The 18735-nt window shown below is 48.2% G+C and overlaps 1 protein-coding gene across 23 annotated transcripts in view; it reads right to left on the reverse strand.

Annotated features, from left to right (window-relative positions):
- KIF1B (kinesin family member 1B) overlaps positions 1 to 18735 on the reverse strand; it is a 90071-nt gene that overhangs the window by 54993 nt on the left and 16343 nt on the right. For all 23 annotated transcript variants that reach the window (XM_072977562.2, XM_072977559.2, XM_078379220.1 and 20 more), the window contains exons 3-9: positions 9607 to 9683; positions 6121 to 6300; positions 5051 to 5116; positions 2348 to 2526; positions 1240 to 1351; positions 1071 to 1148; positions 651 to 716 (exon numbers count right to left, since the gene is read on the reverse strand). In XM_072977562.2, the coding sequence (XP_072833663.2) occupies positions 651 to 716; positions 1071 to 1148; positions 1240 to 1351; positions 2348 to 2526; positions 5051 to 5116; positions 6121 to 6300; positions 9607 to 9683 (758 nt within the window). The remainder of the gene's footprint in view (positions 1 to 650; positions 717 to 1070; positions 1149 to 1239; positions 1352 to 2347; positions 2527 to 5050; positions 5117 to 6120; positions 6301 to 9606; positions 9684 to 18735) is intronic.

The following is an 18735-nucleotide window of genomic DNA, read 5'->3' on the forward strand; positions in this document are numbered from 1 at the left end:
ATCATTCAGGGCCTGTGGCCCTTTGGATGGGGATGGGCTCTGTAGCCCTCCTGGCTAACAGTAAGGGTCAGCAGGAGTCGTTAACATCTGGAGGGCCACAGGCTATGAGCCACAGGGAAGGGAAAGAAACCCAGGCACCTCAACGTAGACCAGGTGTAGAGGAGCCCTGATCCCCCCCCCCCGATGCTGCGGCTTTGACTCAGGACGCCCACCAGCCCTTCCCACTATGGCCAGTAGCAAAAAAAAAAAAAAAGGCAGAATTTGTAATCAACAGCATCTGGCATGTCGGACATTCCCAATCCGAGGCCTGGAGCATACTCAATCCGACATGTTAAAGGTTCTTTGGAGCTGGGCTCCAATGCACCAATCCCTCCGCATTGGGAAGGGGAAGAAAATAAACCATCTCTGTTTCTCAGGCTCTAGACTGCTCCGAAGCTTCACATAGGTGCGCGGAATAACCCACGTATGTGATTCATGGAGGCCACGAAGAAGAACACTGTACATCAACACAATGACACCCAGTCGTTTCTGCCAGCGGCAGCCGCCCTTTCCACATCTCAGAGGGATACTAGACCCAGGTAGGGCCTCCAGAGCAGAATGAACGGTTACTTTTCTTTCTTTAAAGGGTATTAAAAATAACCTGGACCTACCACTTCTGCCAAAGCTGAAATCACTTTCCCCAGCGTGGTGAGAGACTTGTTGATATTTGCTCCTTCCTGGAAACAAAATCAGAGGTTTGGGAGGGGAGCGGCTCAAGATATATTAAGACACTTCAAAAGAATTTTTAAAAGCTGTTCTTCCTGGTGCAAGGAATTAGAAGGAACATGGGACTTGTAGTCATACAAAGATGGGAGTCTGTTCGGTTCTGTTGGTCTTCTCCTTGGTCTTCCCCTCCTTATTTTGGGGCCGGGCAGAGCAAACTTGGAACAACAATCCCACGAGAACGTTTCGGTTTAAATCCAAACTACACAGAACCGAACAGACTCCTATGTTCCTTCTAATTCCTTACACATGGACTGTGTTTACTTTTCTCATTTTTTGCTTTTGTTTCCATACAATGAAGGCCATACCTTTAACCGAGTCCCTTTGGCACCCGTGGAGTCTGCCCGCTCGCTTCCTGCAAGATCGACCAGGCTGATCTTGCTGACCTGGACAAAGAAGAAGAAGAAAAAAAGCAGGATCCGGTTAAGCACCCGTTCATCACCTACATCTCACTCCCCGGTCCTGGGACAGCTTTACCTTCTCAGTGGAAAGATCAGTTTCCGCATCGTGTTTCTTCTGGGTGAACACGATTGTGAAGACGGCATGCGAACGGCTGCTGGTCTCGTTCATGTTGGTGGCTGCCACCGTCCTTTTAATAGAAAGAGGAAGAATTCGCTTTTTTTTCCTATTTAAAACAAATCAGGAGAGACAACAGGAAGGGCTGCTCCTAAAGGGTGACACCTCTGCCAGCAAGCAGCTCCAAAACCCGACGCTCCGGGTAAGCCCGCTTCGGCAAACGTAGATCTTTAAACATGGACCTGGGTGTAGCTGAACTCTGCTACCCCTGTGATCCTTCTACTGTAAGCGATCCGAGTTGGGGCTGATGGGACAATGTCTGGAGGGCCACAGGTTGCCCTGGTTTGGGGGCCAAGCTGCCCCTACCTGGTTCTTCACTCCTAGCTAGAGATCCTGTTCCCGCAGCCACGAATGTTATGGCATCTAAGCTTCAGAAGGATCTGGTTCAGTGTGTCTCTCTCGCTCTCTCTACATCAGGATTCAGGCACCAAGTGAAAGCTACTCTCCTGGCACACACGAGTAATGAAAACTCTTCCCCCTCATTTTCTAGACTTCCTGATGGCTTCTAATGGGACAATCTGTTATACTGCATTTCCTTTACTTTGTCCATTTACCTTCTTTCTCATTGCTACCGCTGAGCTCCTGTCTACCTACCTGCTGCCGATTCCTTGACTGAGAAGCTGGGGTACGAATAGCCAACCTTGGGCTGCAGTCTGAAATGGCCACCTGCATTTCTCCTAATGCCCATCTAAGAAGCAGACCGGACACAAAGCTCTGCCGTGAATTTTGGGGACACTCCTTTATAATTTTTTTCCACACTATCCACAACATATTGGTGCATGGCCTGAAGCCATAGATGTGATCCACAGAAAGCTTGACCGTTTGATGATGGCGGTATTTTTTAGTGGTCTATTAAAGGTATCATGTACTCCTGAATTTGTATTGCTTGCCAAGAGAAGCAAAGGATACTTTTAGGGGGGAATAAGCTGGCATTTGAGCACGGGGCCACTTAAAAACAAGGGAGAGAGGGACACCCCGTACTGCATGTCTGAAATAAGGTGGAACAGACCTAGCTTTGTTTCCAGCATCCATAAGGTCAGCGATATCGGTGTAAGAGGTGACTGCAAGTTTGGAAAGGTCTTCCACGTAAGGTCCAAGCAGGGGATGCTCTCGGACCCGCAAATTCCCCTTGTTTTTGGGGTTCAGCAGGTCTCGGACCCTCTCACAGTAAATCTCCATGTAGCTGACCTGCAAGCAAAGGCAGAAAAGCAAGCTTGAAATGTCGAGTTCTAGGGAGGATGCCCACAAAGAAGCACCACAGTAAATGACGTGAAGGACCACGTCTCTGGCAAAACAAGCAGTTAAAGCCTGATTCCCCCCCCCAAAAAGAAACTGTTATTTAGAAGGCTCCATTATTTCAAAATGACCTTTCACAGCCAAGAAATCAATATGCATTTTGAGAGCGCTCCAGATCACTCTCCGGGGTCTTTTTTTAAAAAAGGAAAAGGAAAAGAACTTGTGTCCATGCAAATGGCCATGAGCTAATGTAGCGGTGGGCGATCTGGGGGTTCAAAATACTCTGGGGTTCGGATCTGTGATCAGGGTGATGTATCCTTCCTCTGGCAGTCTACAGGGCAGGAAAGAAGATGAGAGAGAAAAGGCAGCCTTAGGAAAACAGAGGAACGGTGGTGGGGAGGGAGAAAGGTGACCTGCCTCCTTGAGGCTCTAAGCTCCACCTCCTTGAGCCTTCTGGAGCAGCGGTTAAACTGCAGTACTGCAGCCAAAACTCTTCTCATGACCTGGGGTTCAGTCCCAGGTACCCCGCTCAAGGATCACTCAGCCTTCCATCCTTCCAAGGTCAGTAAACTGAGCAACCAGCTAACAGGGTGGGGAGGAGAGGAACATGTGACCTGCATAATTAAACCACCCAGGGAGCACTTTAAGCGCTATGGGGCAGTATATAAGCAGCACGCTTTATAAGGCGGGGTAAGCGGTCAAGTCTGTGCCAGAAAACCCCAATAATGTCCTGCCTCAAAACCTCCACATGATGTTGCAGCTCAATGGTTAGAATCTTAAGTCACATGGCCAACGCTCAGGAATTCTGGGAACGGCAGTCCATCAACATCTTGCCTTCTTCTGGTATATTGGTTGATTTCACAACTCCTCCAGGAAGGGGAGGGGGAAGAGGGCAAATTTTTACCGTGGAACCTGGAGGAGCTGATTAAGGAGTTGCCCCCACTGCCCCCTTCCAAGGCAGGCCCTGGGGGTCTTCCTGACTCAAAAAGTATCAGGTCTCAAAAGGAGAACTCGTTCCCCACCACGCCTGCCCCACCAGCTGATCTGGTAGGTTTTAGAGGGCTTAGCCGAAGCCTCCCATCTGCCCGTCCAGGAAGGAGGCCCGACGAAACATATGGAACAAAGGCATGTGGCGACGGGGCTATTTTTACATAGACTGCCTTTTCATCGCTAGCCAACTATGGGCACACGTCCTCCTAAGCAGGTACTTGGCCGTCAGCCCGGACGTGGTCACGGTGCGTCCCATTCACAAGAGGAACCTGTTTCTTCAGATGCAGCTCCATCCATGTGGCCTTTCCGGTCCCCACACTCTTGGGGGCGCAGAAGCCACCCTGGTCCTCCTTCCAGCTGACCCCCAGATGCAGCTGTGTCTCCTTTCATCACAGTTAAAGAGGCTTTTCATGGCTGCATTTTTTTTTTTTTTTTTGGCCCAAGGAAAAAGCCGCAACCCAGCACAACCCTCGGATGTTCCACCCGCTGTGAATCATTCATTCCCAGCTGCTTCCTAAACTCTGTGGCAACACAACTGCAATGCAAGAGGCCCGGATTGGTGGGTGTCGGGGGGGCCAGCGGGCATCTAGGATACTCTTTCCCCCTACCTGGTCAGAGAGATTGGGCGCTGCATGTTAATAAAACAAAAAAGAATTGTTCTCTTTTAACAAGGTTTTATTTATTATTTAGTCCAAATATTTTTATCCTGCCTTCCTCCTTAAGAGGACCCAAAGCGGTTCTACCTACAAACCTGCGCTTACACAAATGTCACAAAACTGGGGACTGCCAAGGCCACTGAGTGAATTAGTTCTTCTTCTGCCTCTCTCTGCTCTAGGGAACCCAAGGTGGCTGGCTGGGCTTGCGAAAACTAAAAACGCACAAGAATGACAAGTTTAAAATACTATACAAAGCTATGTGCATTAAAAAGGCAACAAAACGTTGCTGTTGGTTGAGATGAAATGCATTCCCTAAACCTCCACTTATGGCTTAAAAGCCTGCCTGAAAAGGAAGGTCTTCACCGGACGACAGGAGGAGAAGAGGGGCCATTCCTCTAAGTCTCCTCCTCAGAATTTTTTTAAAAAGCGGGGATCTTTAGCCCCAAAATGTACAATTCTGCCCCAGGAGCCTCCAAGGGGGGCATCTCTGATCATTTCTAGTTTGGTTGTGGCACACAGCGATCCAGGGGTATGATGGAAAATATAGGAAGGACAGCTCGGGGGCCCTCTGCTGTCACACCCAGCTCTGGGAGAAGAGTAAAGTCCAGGCATTAACTCAGATGCGAGATGCAGACTGTACTGACGGCTGGCAGGTACACAGCCATCGAGCGACACTTAGCAATGCTGACAGTCAAAACGATAAACAAAGTTGCCTCCAACTTAAAGATCTATCAATTCCTCGGGCAAAAGACACACGTTCTTGTGTCTATATTAGTAGAAGCGCAGAGCAACCAGACGCTACTCGCACAAAACACACCCTACACACTCACCTCCACGGAGTAAGACATTTCCTCGTTGCTGTTGTCATTGATCTTCTCAAACAGCTCCTCACAGAGCTATAAAGAGATTTAAAAGAGCATCAAACGACAACCCAGCCAGAACGATGCTGTGACGCTCAATCTCCTCGAGACTTTTCCAAATACACAGGGACTAGCAAAAGGCCACCAGTTTATTCCCACCCACCCAAAACTCGCTAGGCGACCAATCCACTTAGCATTATCCCAGCAGCAATTGTACCCAAATTCATTAATCTGCTGTGTTTGGGGGCAGGGGAAGTGGGAGGGGAAAAGCTTCAAAAATAAAAGCAGCAAGCCGTACAAACTGAACTAAGAAATGTAGGTTACAAATCCTAGAGGGGCATGATTATGTTAAATCCTCTCTCACCCAGCTGTAAAAACATTAAAATTACAGCTCAGATTTCAAAGAACCTTTTGGAGTTTAGCTGCTTGCTTGGAACAAGGGGTCTCCATGAGCTGGGATTTTTCAAGAAAAGTAAACACAGTGTGGGGGTTGGCTGTGTTGGAAACAGCTCCAAATCCCCTTCTCTGAGGTTTACAAAAGGGGAGCAGCAACTCTGAGGAATGGGGAACTAGTTCCATCAAAGGGCTGAATACCGTTTCGGAGACCGTTCTTAGGAGACTGGATTCTGGTGACAGCCAGACCAAAGGAAAAAGGGGGTGAGACCCAAAAACCAGCCCATTTTCCTTTAAACCATCCGTAATCAAGCATTAAGAGAAGCATTCTAACTATTTAGGTTAGGGAACACACTGTGGAATATTGACCATCTGAGGACATTCACAGATTCAACTCCAGGGCCTGCGCTTTCCCATTCCTTAGCTAGGCTCAAACCTCAGTCTGGTCCAATTTTAGAGGCAGCACTTCAAAATGCATTTGGGATGAAACCAGGGCCATTAAACTTTGATTTGGATAGGAAGCAGGGAACCCATGACGTGTCTATAACCCTCCAAGACGCTGCCCCCCCCTGCCCAGGTGTGTGTGTGTGGGGGGGAAGCATCCAGGAACATTTTGCATAGCCGAGCAACCCCGAAGCTCAGCTTACCTGTGGTATGATCCCTGCCTGGTTCTCCTCCTGCTTCCCCATCATGGTGTAGGATTTCCCTGCTCCGGTCTGGCCGTAAGCAAAGATACAGACATTGTAGCCTTCGAAGGCGTGCAGGAGCATCTCCTTCCCGATGTCATTGTACACACGGTTCTGGGAGGCGAAGCAAGGATCGTCGGGCTGCAAGGAGTGAAAAAGACGACGTCAGGACGGACCCTCTTAGGAACGGAACGACTAACAGGAGGGGCGGTTTGAAGCAGAAGGCAGAGGGAGGGCACCCAGGCCCTGTGACTGGCAGAGGGTCTATTAAGTCTCCGGCAGGGACTCCGCAGAGCCGTTGAAGAGCAAACGCCAGTGACGAGCTCTGACTAACGACAGGAGGCACCAGTTCTTTGAGGGCAAACCTTCCAGAGAAGGACAGGGGTACTGATCAGGTGCAGGCATGGGGGGGGCACCTGGATCCTCCCAGATGCAGGAGGAGAAACATTCCTCCATCAACCTTTCCAGAGGCTGCTAGAAGCACCTGCCAAGACACTGGGAAAGGGGATCCCAAATACTGGCAGCTACTAGTCCTAATCTCTGTGCTGGCCAAGGCATTGTTGCTGCAACCTCTGATCAGTGGCCAGGGACAATATGATCCCCCCTCTTCAGCGAAGAAGGAGGCCGGGTACCCTTAGCAGGCGAGATCAGGCCGGTGAGGCTCTTTTCACCTGCATTAGACACGAGGCCAGCCCTGCCATTCGGCAGAGTGAGGCAGTGGTCTCCGCGAGCACGTGGTGGGAGGCCAACTGTAGTCCAGTATTGTAACAAATACACTGGAACGGCTCTCCAGGCCAGCATTAAGGCTGGCTTCTGGGAGGTCTGGGTTCAAGTCCTGACTAAGCCATGAAACTGGTTTGCTCCGTGATCACGAATCTTTCATTCTCCCTCTCCGCCTGGTCTCTTCCCGTCCCCTCCCCATGGTTGTTATGAGGAGAAGAGAGAAGGAAGAGTGACATACATGCGGTCATATGAATACTGGATGAGAAATACACTTGTAGGTCTAAATCCATAATGTTTGAATCCATAATATAAGCCTCTCCCAACTGCATTCCTTCAGAATCAAGTGCTCGTAAGCATATAAGAAATGCCCTGCCTTCGCCTCCTACGTCCATGGTCAACCTCGGTGGATTCTGTGATCAAGCCAGTCTCGCTAGCCTTGAGCAGAGACCTCGGTCCTTCCATCATCACAATCCCTGCTTCTCACACTAAGCACTTGGTACTTCAGAACAAAGCATCCAGGGACTATGAAGCGGAAGCCGAGTGCCAGAGGCGCTCATTCAAAGGGCAATTGTGCTCTGCCGCTGCTCTGGAGAGAAATCAGGGACCAAAAAAAAAAAGGCTTCAGAAGGCAAGCGAGTTCAGAGAGGGGTGAAAAAAACAGTGCTAGTTCTTTAAAAAAAAGGCAGGAGGGGAAGAGGAGGCCTCCAAGCATGACATAATCCGGAGCATCAGCTGACGGGCAGGAAATTTTCCCGTTGAAGGAATAAGTGGAGCAGATTAACGCTGAACAAGGCAACTGTCCTGCCGTGCTCTCTGTGGAAAACCAAGTTACAACTCAGTTTGAGTGGGTGGGGAGGAATCCTTTTTTCCCCCACCATCACACAGGCATGGGGTGCAGAGAGAGAAAGAGAGAGAGAGAGAGAATTTTATTTTAAAAACAAACTGCAGCTCTCATAAGTCACATGCGCGGAAAGTGGTGCACGCATGTCCCCCACCTGCCCCTCCATTCACATCTCCTAGCGAACCCGTGCGGGAGGTCAGGGTGAAAGGGAACATCCATGGGAGGGACTGGCCCACGGACACCCAGTCCGTTTCGTGGCTCAGTTCCACGCTGGACCCACCCGTCCTGACTCGGGCTGCCTCGCCACCCGCCACCAATTTCTCCTTCCACTTACATTCCTAACACAGGCCAGCCTTGTCTGCTGTGGCAAAGCGACCCCTGAAGGGGTGGGACGGTGGCAAAGTGGCCCTTCCCACGAGGGCCTTTGCACAGCAGGAAGGAGGCTCTGGCCGTAGCTCTCCCTCTCTGCTCTTGGACACCAGCATCAGCTCCACCTCTAGACCTTGCTGCTTTATTCGATGGGTTCAGCCTTCACGAGGCAGGTGGGGAACGCGGGCTCTTCGGATGTTCCGGCCTACAAGTCTCGCCAGCCCCCACCTAGCAGGGCTACTGTTAAGCCATCGTGGGGGGGGGGCATGGTTTCTAATACCCAGAGATCCAAGGGCTCAGCTGTTCCTCTTTACAGAGTGAAGCAAAAGGGCAGCCATGAGCCACTGTACACCAGAAGGAGAGGAACTCCCCCCTTAGCTATCACCCTACTCCGTAAGTAACAAGATCAGCTCTTTTAGAAGCCTGTTCCATGTACAACTCCTTACTGATGTACCTCCACAGACAAACCCGTCCACTAGGGGGCCCGATTCTCCACCACACCATGGCCTACATCAGTGGTTCTTAACCTCTGTTCCTCGGATGCTTTTGAACTGCAACTCCCAGAAACCCCAGCCAGCACAGTTGGTGGTGAAGGCTTCTGGGAGTTGCAGTCCAAAACTCCTGAGTAACCCAAGGTTAAGAACCAGTGGCCTACATGACCGGCTCTACTATCAGAAAGACAGCACACGCAGCAGCGACACAGAGGAGGGAGCCCTGCCCTAAAGAGTGGAATGAAGATGGAGCCCTAGTCCAGCCAGCTTCTGTGCATGGGATGCGAGTGGGAGCCGCCGTGTCTTTTGCCTCAGGCATCAAAATCTCTTGGGCCACTCCTGGCTGCCTATGTCCTACAAAGCTATTGGCTCCCTTACTGCAAGCAGACAACACAGAATACAGACAGTTAAGAAAACAAAGAAAAAACTGCTCTTTGCCTTCTTAGATTTCCTCTGAACATGAGCCAAGAGAGTTTAGCTGCTTCAGGTATGCCCATCGCATATGCCTCCCCTTTCTGGACCAACCGACCCTACACCCACTGGGGACGGGGCAAGGCCCTTTTCATCCATCCCACCCTTTTAAGAAAACCCAAAGAGCAGCAAAGAAAAAAAGCCCAACCATGACTGGAAATCAGAAAAGCTTTCACGTCCAGTTTTCACCCATTTCCAGGGTGGGACAGAAGGGTGTAACTCTCCCAGTGGTTGGGGGAGTGACAACGTGTGTGTATGTGTGTGCGCGCGCGCAAGCGCATGCACACACACACACTGGGCCAACCCGCTGCCCTATATCATCTTTGTACACACTTGCTCTTTTTTGTCTGGAATTTAATCTCTCCGTTCCCGTGATGGAAAAATGCACTTAAACAGCCCGAGAGGCATCTTGGAGGGTGAAAACCACCATACAACAGAGAGGAGAAAAGCAGCTGCAGGAAAAGAGGGGTGGACAGGGAGAGGCCATGTGCAGTCACCAGCGCGCAAGCACGCACACGCACACACTTCCGAAATCCAAGACAGTCTCCTTACCGAAGTGTGGGACCAGTAGGAATAATCAAAGCTGAAGGATTTTGGAGGTTCCTTGGGATTCTTTGGATTGATAATACCTGGAGAAAACAGAAATACGGGTCTGTTAACAAAGATAACAGAAAAACGCATGAAACACAAGGCTTGATACAAGAACTACATTGTGAAGAGACATAAGCAAAGCTGCTCTTATTTTTCCAACACCTGCACCCTGGAACACAGGATACGTATAAAAGATTACGAGTCATTTGGGAAAGGAGCCAAAGAAGCATCCGAACTGTACTAAACCCAAAGAGAAAAGGCGGGCTAGGGGATCTCCGATATCTCGGCCTCTTGCTCCCGCCTGCCTACCCACAGCACGGGCAGAAGTAAAGGACCGGGACAGCTGCCATTTAAAGTGTGTGTGGAGGGCCGAAGATTCCTCAGTCCAGTATCAACCATGGAGCATGACTTGAAAGTAAATAACAATCTGAATAACAAGCACATCAAGGGACCTGCCATTTATTCCGTCTTTGCAATACTGAACGCGTCACTGAGTTGCCACACGACCAGCGTGCAAGGAGGTGTCCTTTCACTTCTGCAGTGTGACCTGCTTTAGTTGCTTTTATAGTTACGACGTGTATATCTACTGCTCATACCTGGGTTTGAACCGGCAGGCCAGCAGCATTCCAAAAATGAAGCAAAACGTCATCATTTTAGTTGCTTTGTGAGAACTGCAGGAATTGTAACCGCAAACGAGCTACGACAACCCGGATCCTCCACAGGCAGATTTGGGCCCTCCCAGGATGCCTGCGTCGCCCCTTTTATGGGCTCCCGGCCCACCTACAGGCGCTGTTCAAAGTGCTAGGGATGTGGCTCAAAACGCTACACGGTCTTGGACGACAAGGCCGAAAGGAGCATCTTTTCCTACATGGGTTTTTCTGCTTCACTTTACAATCTCCCAAGAGAGGCGGTCCTCTGTGCCCTGTCTTACCCATGTCAACGCTACAGCTGATTTCCTGGGATCAGGCCAGCCATCCCCAATTTGGCAACCTTCAGAAGCAAGGAACGGCAACCTCCATCGTTCCCAGCCTACGGCACTACATGGCCAGTGGTCATGCTGGCTAGGGAGGTTACAGCCCAACACATTGAGGATGCCAGATTAAAGAAGACTTTTTCTCCCTCTGTTTCTCTGATGCCCTTCCATTGCGTCAGGAAGCGTTCAAGCTCCCCTCTCTGACACACACACACATACAACACACGACTTGCTTATTTGTTGGTATTCAGTTCTGGCTTGCTTTAACAGCTTGCATTTTGTCATTTATACCTTTGATCCTATTCTAAACAACCTTCCGCACTTAACCACAAGGCAGGAGCTCTCAAATACGTTCAAGATGGAAACAGGAATAGAAGAATGCAACGACCATCTGTATCAGAAAGCACCGAGGACGGTTCTAAGGGGAAAGGGAGCTAGCTGGCGATCCATTCTGCAGATCAACTTTAAAAAAGTTGCACACATTCATACATGCTCGATTATGTAAGAGCCTTTATTATAACAGATTTGTGAGGCAGTAAACAGGATTTTACTTTTTTTTGAAGGGGTCAAGGAAAGGTAGGGCTACTTGTAAAGCAAAAGAGCCACGCATTTGCCACATGAGAAATTCACATTAGGCAAAAGTGTAACATGACAAAAAATAGCTCATCTTGAATTTCAGACTTCCCAGAGCAGCACAGAATTTTCTTTTGAAGTTAGAACCAACCAACCAACCAACCCCCCCACACACACACACATCCCCGAGGGACCGCAATAATGAAAAGCTCAGGAGGCTCTTGGGAATTCTGCAGCCGGCCTCCGTCAAACCTCTTTTGAAACACATGTTCCAGTACAAACATGAAAAGGCCTTATAGCCTGTGGATTTGTTTTCAGATGCTTTAAAAAAAGGCTTCTGGGGGATGAAGAGAAGGGCCCGCAAAAAGCACTCCCGACCGTTCTGAGGCTCAGTAGCTTTGGGATCACAGAGTAAAACATTCCTCTGTAAATAAAAGATACCTATATAGCCCACATGGAAGGATTTGAATAGAACTGACATTTTGAAAAAGGGAGAGTCCAACTGTTCTACCAACTCTTTTGCTGCCATAGGACGACCTCAACCCTGTCCAACCCCCCCAGTGTACCTTTCCTCGTCCCAAGCACCCAACCACAGGCGGTACGTGCGCCCTCCCTCCTCCACGGTCGGTCATGGCCACGAACCGGTAACAAAGGCCCTCCTTCATTTCTTGTGTTCTGGCCATCGATGCAGCTCGGGCAGAGGAGTAAAATTCCCACCCTGGCTTTTCCCCAATTGCTGACCAGGGATGAAAGAGAGAAGGGAAGCAAGACAAAAGTCAACCCGGCATCTATCAGAGGGCCGATCTCTCCATCTCTCCAGTCAGGCATCCTGCGGAAACAGCTGGGCAAATGTTCAAAGTGGCCTCCTAAGGCTTCTTGACGGCACGTCCTATGTGTCACGCTACACGGACACGGAAAGTGAAACACCGCTGATTCGGAGGAATCTGTTCAGAAATGGGAAGTCCATCGATGGTCTGCACTAAGTATACTTGTTAACCAGAACTTCCATTAACCAAAGCGCAACCTGTAACTAATTTGGTGTGTTCAAGCAATTTTTTTTCCACAAGCGGCGTGGCTTTCTTCTTCAGAGAATCCTTGACTGCTATTCCCAAACGCTGACTTCTGAGCAGAGGGCAATTATTACACTGAACTAAATTGTGCCTCCGCTACAGTTCACAACCTAGATTAACAACCCAGCTTTTCATAATCCTGGTTCATTGGCAAAAGGCTGGTTGGTCAGATATTATTGGTGCAGGAATCGTGACAAACTTTAGAGAGTGGCTTTATAATGAAACTACTGTTCTTACTCAAAGTTTAATAAGAAGCGGCTTTGAAAAGCGATCAAAACAAATTAGTCTTTAATGCTCTTTAACCAGCCTGTGGATTCCTGTTTCTTCAACCCAAAGCTACCTCCTTGCAGATGGCGGCTTCAGGAGGGAAGATGGAGTATCAGAAATGAGGCAACATCTCCAGATTTTCTTGGACTACAACTCCCAGAAGCCTTCACCGCTAGCTGTGCTCGCCAGGATTTCCAGGAGTGGCAGTCCAACAATATCTGGGTTATCCAAGGTTGGGAACCCCTGTTCTAAGCAGTCTTCTACTTTATTTGTTGATGCACTGGATGCTGGCTAGCCGCCCATGAATAGGCTGCATGTGGGAACCTGTTCCTTTATCCCAAGCACTGTTCCTATACCACTTACGACGCCTTATCCCCCATCGTCCACAAATGGCTTGTTCCTGAAAAGAGCTCTTGCGAAGGTTTTGGACAGAGCACAGGGTCCGTGGGCCTCCTCGTTTGGTTTGCAGACCACAAATAGCAACGGTTGCTACTGCGTTCTCCCGGATGATTCCTTCATTTAATGGATTTGCCTTCTGCTGGCGCTCCTGACTTAGGAACGCTGACCAGCAAGCCAAGCCAAGGATTAATATCGCTTACACTAGCAGGGTGTCACGTAGAGGAGCAGACAGGCAACTCTGGGTAGCAACAGGGGCATCAACACCAGCCATAAAATCCAAACAGAACTGGGGAGCCCACAGCCCCAACCAAAATCACAACATCTGCCCAATCCACTCTTTGACCAGCTCTAAAAAAACAAAAGAAAACCAAATGATTTTTCCCCCTACCAACCTTCTCTAATTCAACACTGCCTTGACTTTCAACCTATTTCTGTAAGAAAAGCAGGAAAGAGGGTAGCAGGGGGAGGAAGATCTGTGGTGTAAGATTAAGACTGATATTCATCGGGACCAACTAAAGACAAGGGGGTCATCATGCAGCTTCCCAGCTGTCTTCTGCTGACAAGGGCCACTGTCCCCATCATCCGTCTTGAATTAGGATGGCACTGCCAGTCCAGGCGGCTTCTCTACGTGGCAAAGGGTGGGCGCACCCATTTTATTCTTTGCTTCAGACGAGTATTCATACGAAGCCTCCAATCAGCAAATTCTGCATTCATGTTTTGTTGTGTGTTTTTTTAAAGATGGTTTATTAAGGGGGCAGGCTATTCATCTCCAGCCTGCCAGAGGAACCAGCAGGGGTGCGGCCCCTCTCTCTTTCTCCCTTATTCCGACCCCGTCTCTGCTGCTTGGACCTGCCACAGAGAAGAGACCGTGTGGCCAGGGCCGAGGCATCTTTGGCTCCAAAGAGGAAGCCCCTCCTCCTCTCACTGTCACCTCCTATGTTCTTCTGGTGGTCACAGAGGGAGGCCGAAAGCAAGGAAGACGCCAGATGGAAGCTGGCAGCCATAGGAAATCATCTATGAGCCACCTTGACGTCTATGAGAGTGGAAAGGCAGCGTCTTCCCACTATGGATCTATAGGCATTCTGGCCAGCAGTTCCCAACAGCTGTACCCAGTACAGCCAATGCTTAGGTACAACTGTAGTTCTAAACATCTGGGAGGGACCAGCTTCCATCACTTTGAACACTTTGAGAGAAGATAAATAAAACATCAAAAAAAAACAGGCTCTACTATCTTACAAGAGGAACAAATAAAATCGCAATACACAAGACTTCTCAAAAACAACTGCCTGTTCAAAGAAGCAAGTTCCTCTACCAACATCACAACCTTAAAAAGGTGGCCTTCTGCAGTCCCGTTTTTTTGTATCTATAGCTATAACGTCTTCCCTTCTGCCTCTTTGTAGCTACAATTTTTGCAGCTTTAAGCACCGCCGTTCCAGGGTGCTGTACATGCCGCAGGAGAATAAGCGCTACCTCTCCCCACTGAGCCAACTGACTTTCTGATATCCTTGTGTTAAAATCTTAAGAAGGCCGGCCTCTGGAATCCTAAACATCTGGAGAAGGTTTGTCAGGTTATCAAGGCCAATTATACTGCAGGTTCTTAAAACATTTTTCTGGTTTCCAAACACGGCATACTTTTTTTCCTACAAGCCTCTGGTTCTAGCTGTGGAGAAAACCAACCTATTTTTGTATTCTCACTGGTCAGCTCAGGACAGAGCCCTGGGGCACCCTATTCTTTGCGTTCAGAAGCCAATACACTACAAAGCCTGCCTATTTGATAATTCTGGTAATCTGGGCAATGAGAAAACAAAACAAGGTCCCCACCAGATCACATCCTATGTAAATTTTGGAGAAGGGTGCTAAATCTGTATGCGTGCAAGCACATCAAGCAAGGATCATTTTGCAGAAAATGGAAGAGGGGATTGAGAACAAGCCATCTAAACAAAGTCCAGCCTGCTTAAAGTTACCCATTTCAAACTCCCCGTGGATCGGCATGGTCACAAAATAGTCAAAAGCTTTTTATTAGATAATTTCTGCAGCATTAGTTACTAGCGCACAGTTATTTAGACGCTGCTTGAAGTTCTCCACTCTTTCAATGAACGACAGAGAACATCAAGCCATCAGTGAAACGAAAACATTACCACCGGGTAACATTGAGGTTACAGGTTAGGATGAGCCCCCCAGAACAATAATGGTACTGATGAGGATGACTGATTTAAAACCTACCCTTTCCCAAGGCACCATTTTGAAGAAAACCCTGTTGATCGTTGGATTCACTTCTCTCTCACTTTACTGGGGGTTATTTCTCTGGCTTGTCAAGAAGGAGAAAAGTGAGGGTCCTGGCTTTAGCTATCACCATTAAATGGGGCCACGGATACAGGAATGAGCCACACCATGCCTTAGCATAATGCACATAAACAGAAAGTCAGATGTCTCAAAAATGCTGGCATAACATGATGGCCCAAGTATGCCAGGGCAATGTAAACACAAAGGGCAAAACACCTTGCAGACAAAGGCAATTTAACTTATATTACCAAGACCACTAATGTAAAATACTGTGGTTTTTTTTTTAATCACCAAAGGGCGGGGAAGCACAGTTCCCCTCTCCCCCCCCCAAGATCAAAACAGATTTTCTCAGTGACCACTTGAGCTGACAAAAGCCCACCTGAAGAGAAAAGGTTGTTTCAGCAAGGAAAGGGGGCCAGTGTAGGCTCCGGCAGAGTTACAGCATTCACAGAACAGTTCTGCTGAGATTTGAGCATCTAAAGGACCCGGTTTTAAACCTACGTACATCCAGCTAGCTATGGAAATGTCCTTATTTTCAGAGAGCCAGAGCATCATACACAGCTAACAAATCACACCGTAAAGCCATTAATGGCCTATCTTGATGCATACACGTACATAAATAAGACTATTCCCTATTTATGCCGCCATTTGACTTATCTTCAAACCTACAGAGATCCTTGGAAGCCAATGATTCTCGGCTTGCCATTTCCACGGCAACCGCTTCATCTTATTCCATTGAGAAAACAAAGTGGCTAGTGGAGGGGTGAACCCATCATCACCATGCACTGTTGTGATGTCGGGATATTTTAGGTATGCAAAGCTGTCACTCTTCTTTCCAGGCTGGTTAGAGAAGAAGCTGGGGGGGGGGATGATTGTAGACAGAGCACAGCAGTCTGTTTCAGCCAAACTCTGTTTATAGCAACAGAAAAACATGCCAGGGGCTTTTCATGTAAGGAATGGCTTTTAAAGAGAATTCTTTTTTAAATTTTTTTTCTTTACTTTAATCTAATTTGGGCAATGAAAGATAAAAACTGTATAGCCCTGCCTACATTTCCATTCCGCTCGCATCTCCAGGGAAGCATGGCATAAAGAAGTCAAGTTCCCATCCCTGTTTAAGTGCTCATCCTTTCTCTGGAAAACAGAACGGATGACCCCCATGCCCTTAGCTTCCTCCAGGAAGGCTTGCTTTAGCCACCATCTTTTTCTTTCTGCATCTGCACCTCAGCCCTGCGATTCATGAGCTACCTACCAACTCACCACCAGCCAGTCTGAAGCCTCTTCACAACAAAAGGCGAAAAGGCATACAGAGATATAGAAAGCAGCTTTGTGAGAGACAGAGGAGTGAATTTTAAAAGCAAAATAAAAGCAGACACTTTTCTCGATATGTTGGGACACCCTGCTTGGGCCAGCAGTTATGAACACACATGCCCCGTTACGAATTGTGTGAAAAAGCACTTTCCCACCATCCAGACCATACATGAGAAGAGCTTGGGGACATCATGATAAAGAAGAAATGGTTGGCTGCAGGCTCTCTCCTCAAATGGTCTATGCAAAGAACAAGCAAACAAAAGGCGTCCGGCAACATATATACAGCCACAACAAAAACAATACCGAATACAAAAACACAGGACCAGGAAATGCAAAATCAACAAGAATCAACTAGAAGTATAAAGCGCCACTCAAAACATGAGAAATCCTCCCCCCCCCAAAAAAAAGAACCACAAAAGAGGGTGTCCAGAACACCCGGGAGGAACAGATCTAGGAACGTCCAGACAACTGAAGGGGATTCGTACCACAGTTAATGCCACTGTGGAGCACTCATCCAGCAACTGCACCCCGATTCCATTTTTCCTTCCATGCCTTCATTGGTTTGTACATCTTGGATGCACAACAGGCCAGCCTAATAGTTTAATTACACACACCCTTGACAGAAAGAAAGGCAACAAGGCAGGAACCTCCACAAGGGCCCATATTGTGTTTAGTCGTTTAGTCGTGTCCGACTCTTCGTGACCCCATGGACCAGAGCACGCCAGGCCCTCCTGTCCTCCACTGCCTCCCGGAGTTGTGTCAGGTTCATGTTGGTTGCTTCGCAGACACTGTCCAGCCATCTCATCCTCTGTCGTCCCCTTCTCCTCTTGCCATCACACTTTCCCAACATCAGGGTCTTTTCCAGGGAGTCTTTTCTTCTCATTAGATGGCCAAAGTACTGGAGCCTCAGCTTCAGGATCTGTCCTTCCAGTGAGCACTCAGGGTTGATTTCCTGAGCGATCTGATAGGGCCCATATTAACGCCTCATTTTTCAACTGAAGAAATTTGTTTATCTGATATGTCTAAAGGCCCAACACAACAATTAACTTGCCTGTTTGCAAACCAACGCTTGCATGCCTTTGTGTCGCAGCTGTAATTAAGTTTTCTATCACTGTGGCACTCACAGCTACTTGGCGCAGCATGGTTAACCCCGGCCACGTACTCCACAAAATGCCACAGCTTTACTGGGGGGGGGCAGCAGCCATTTCATGCAGCATTTACCATAGCAGGTACCCCTCGGCCACCGCCATACTTAACCATTTATGAGTTTTGTCAAAAACAGGCTTTCTTGGGCAAAGTCTATTAGAATCTTCTGCTATGTTGGCCTATAACAATCATCCTGCCTGGCTGGAGAACACATAGGGACATAATTGCACAGTGGGTGGAGGGAGGGAGGAAACACATCATCATTGAAAACAAGGATTCCTGTAGCACCTTGAAAGGTTACAAAGTTATTGAAACATGAGTTTTTGTGGACTACATCCCATGACTTATTAACAAAGGTGGGTCTCAACATGCCAGGTTTCAACAAACCATGGTTTGCTGTTACAGTCAGGGGACACAATGCGATCTGATAGGGCTCGAGATTATGAGAAGACTGCCAGTGGCTGGAAAGCAAACAAAGGTTTAACCTTTGCTGCAGCAAATAAGGAGGTGAAGCAAAAAGGATGCAGGACCTTAGCTTTCATCCATACCCAAAGAGTCATATTTATTTCTTGGCACTGAAAGGAATGATCTTTGTGGAGAAGAAGAAGAAAGAACTCATAGTGAACGTCTGAGATCAAACAGAATTTTGGAACTGAATGTGTTAATTGTATTTCACTCATACACATTCCGATGCTACTGAGAACCAATCCTTTTTCAGCTGAGCGCGCCACGGAGAATGCCTTGAGACTCCGTCTTTGTCCTTTCGAAGCAAACACCCACGTCAGAAAGATACTCTGGATACAGTCGGAAGGGGCCAGTCCTTAAACAATCTATCCTAAGAGCTCAATGAATTTATTTGTTTCTACCAAATGGGTGTCCCAGTCGCATTAAGCAAGCAGCAAAGCATAGGGCAGGACGTGCACAGCTAGGCCCTTTCAGCCACTGAATTATGCAGGGCTTGGATTTAATTTTTCATCAAGCTGCCTGGCTCTTGCATAAGGAGGGGGCGGTTGGTTTTTGTTCAAATGCTGCTTTCGCAATTAAAAAAAAAAAGGCAAAGAACACCAATCA

This window comes from Pogona vitticeps, chromosome 7, assembly GCF_051106095.1.
Source record: "Pogona vitticeps strain Pit_001003342236 chromosome 7, PviZW2.1, whole genome shotgun sequence".
NCBI classification, from domain to species: Eukaryota; Metazoa; Chordata; class Lepidosauria; order Squamata; family Agamidae; genus Pogona; species Pogona vitticeps.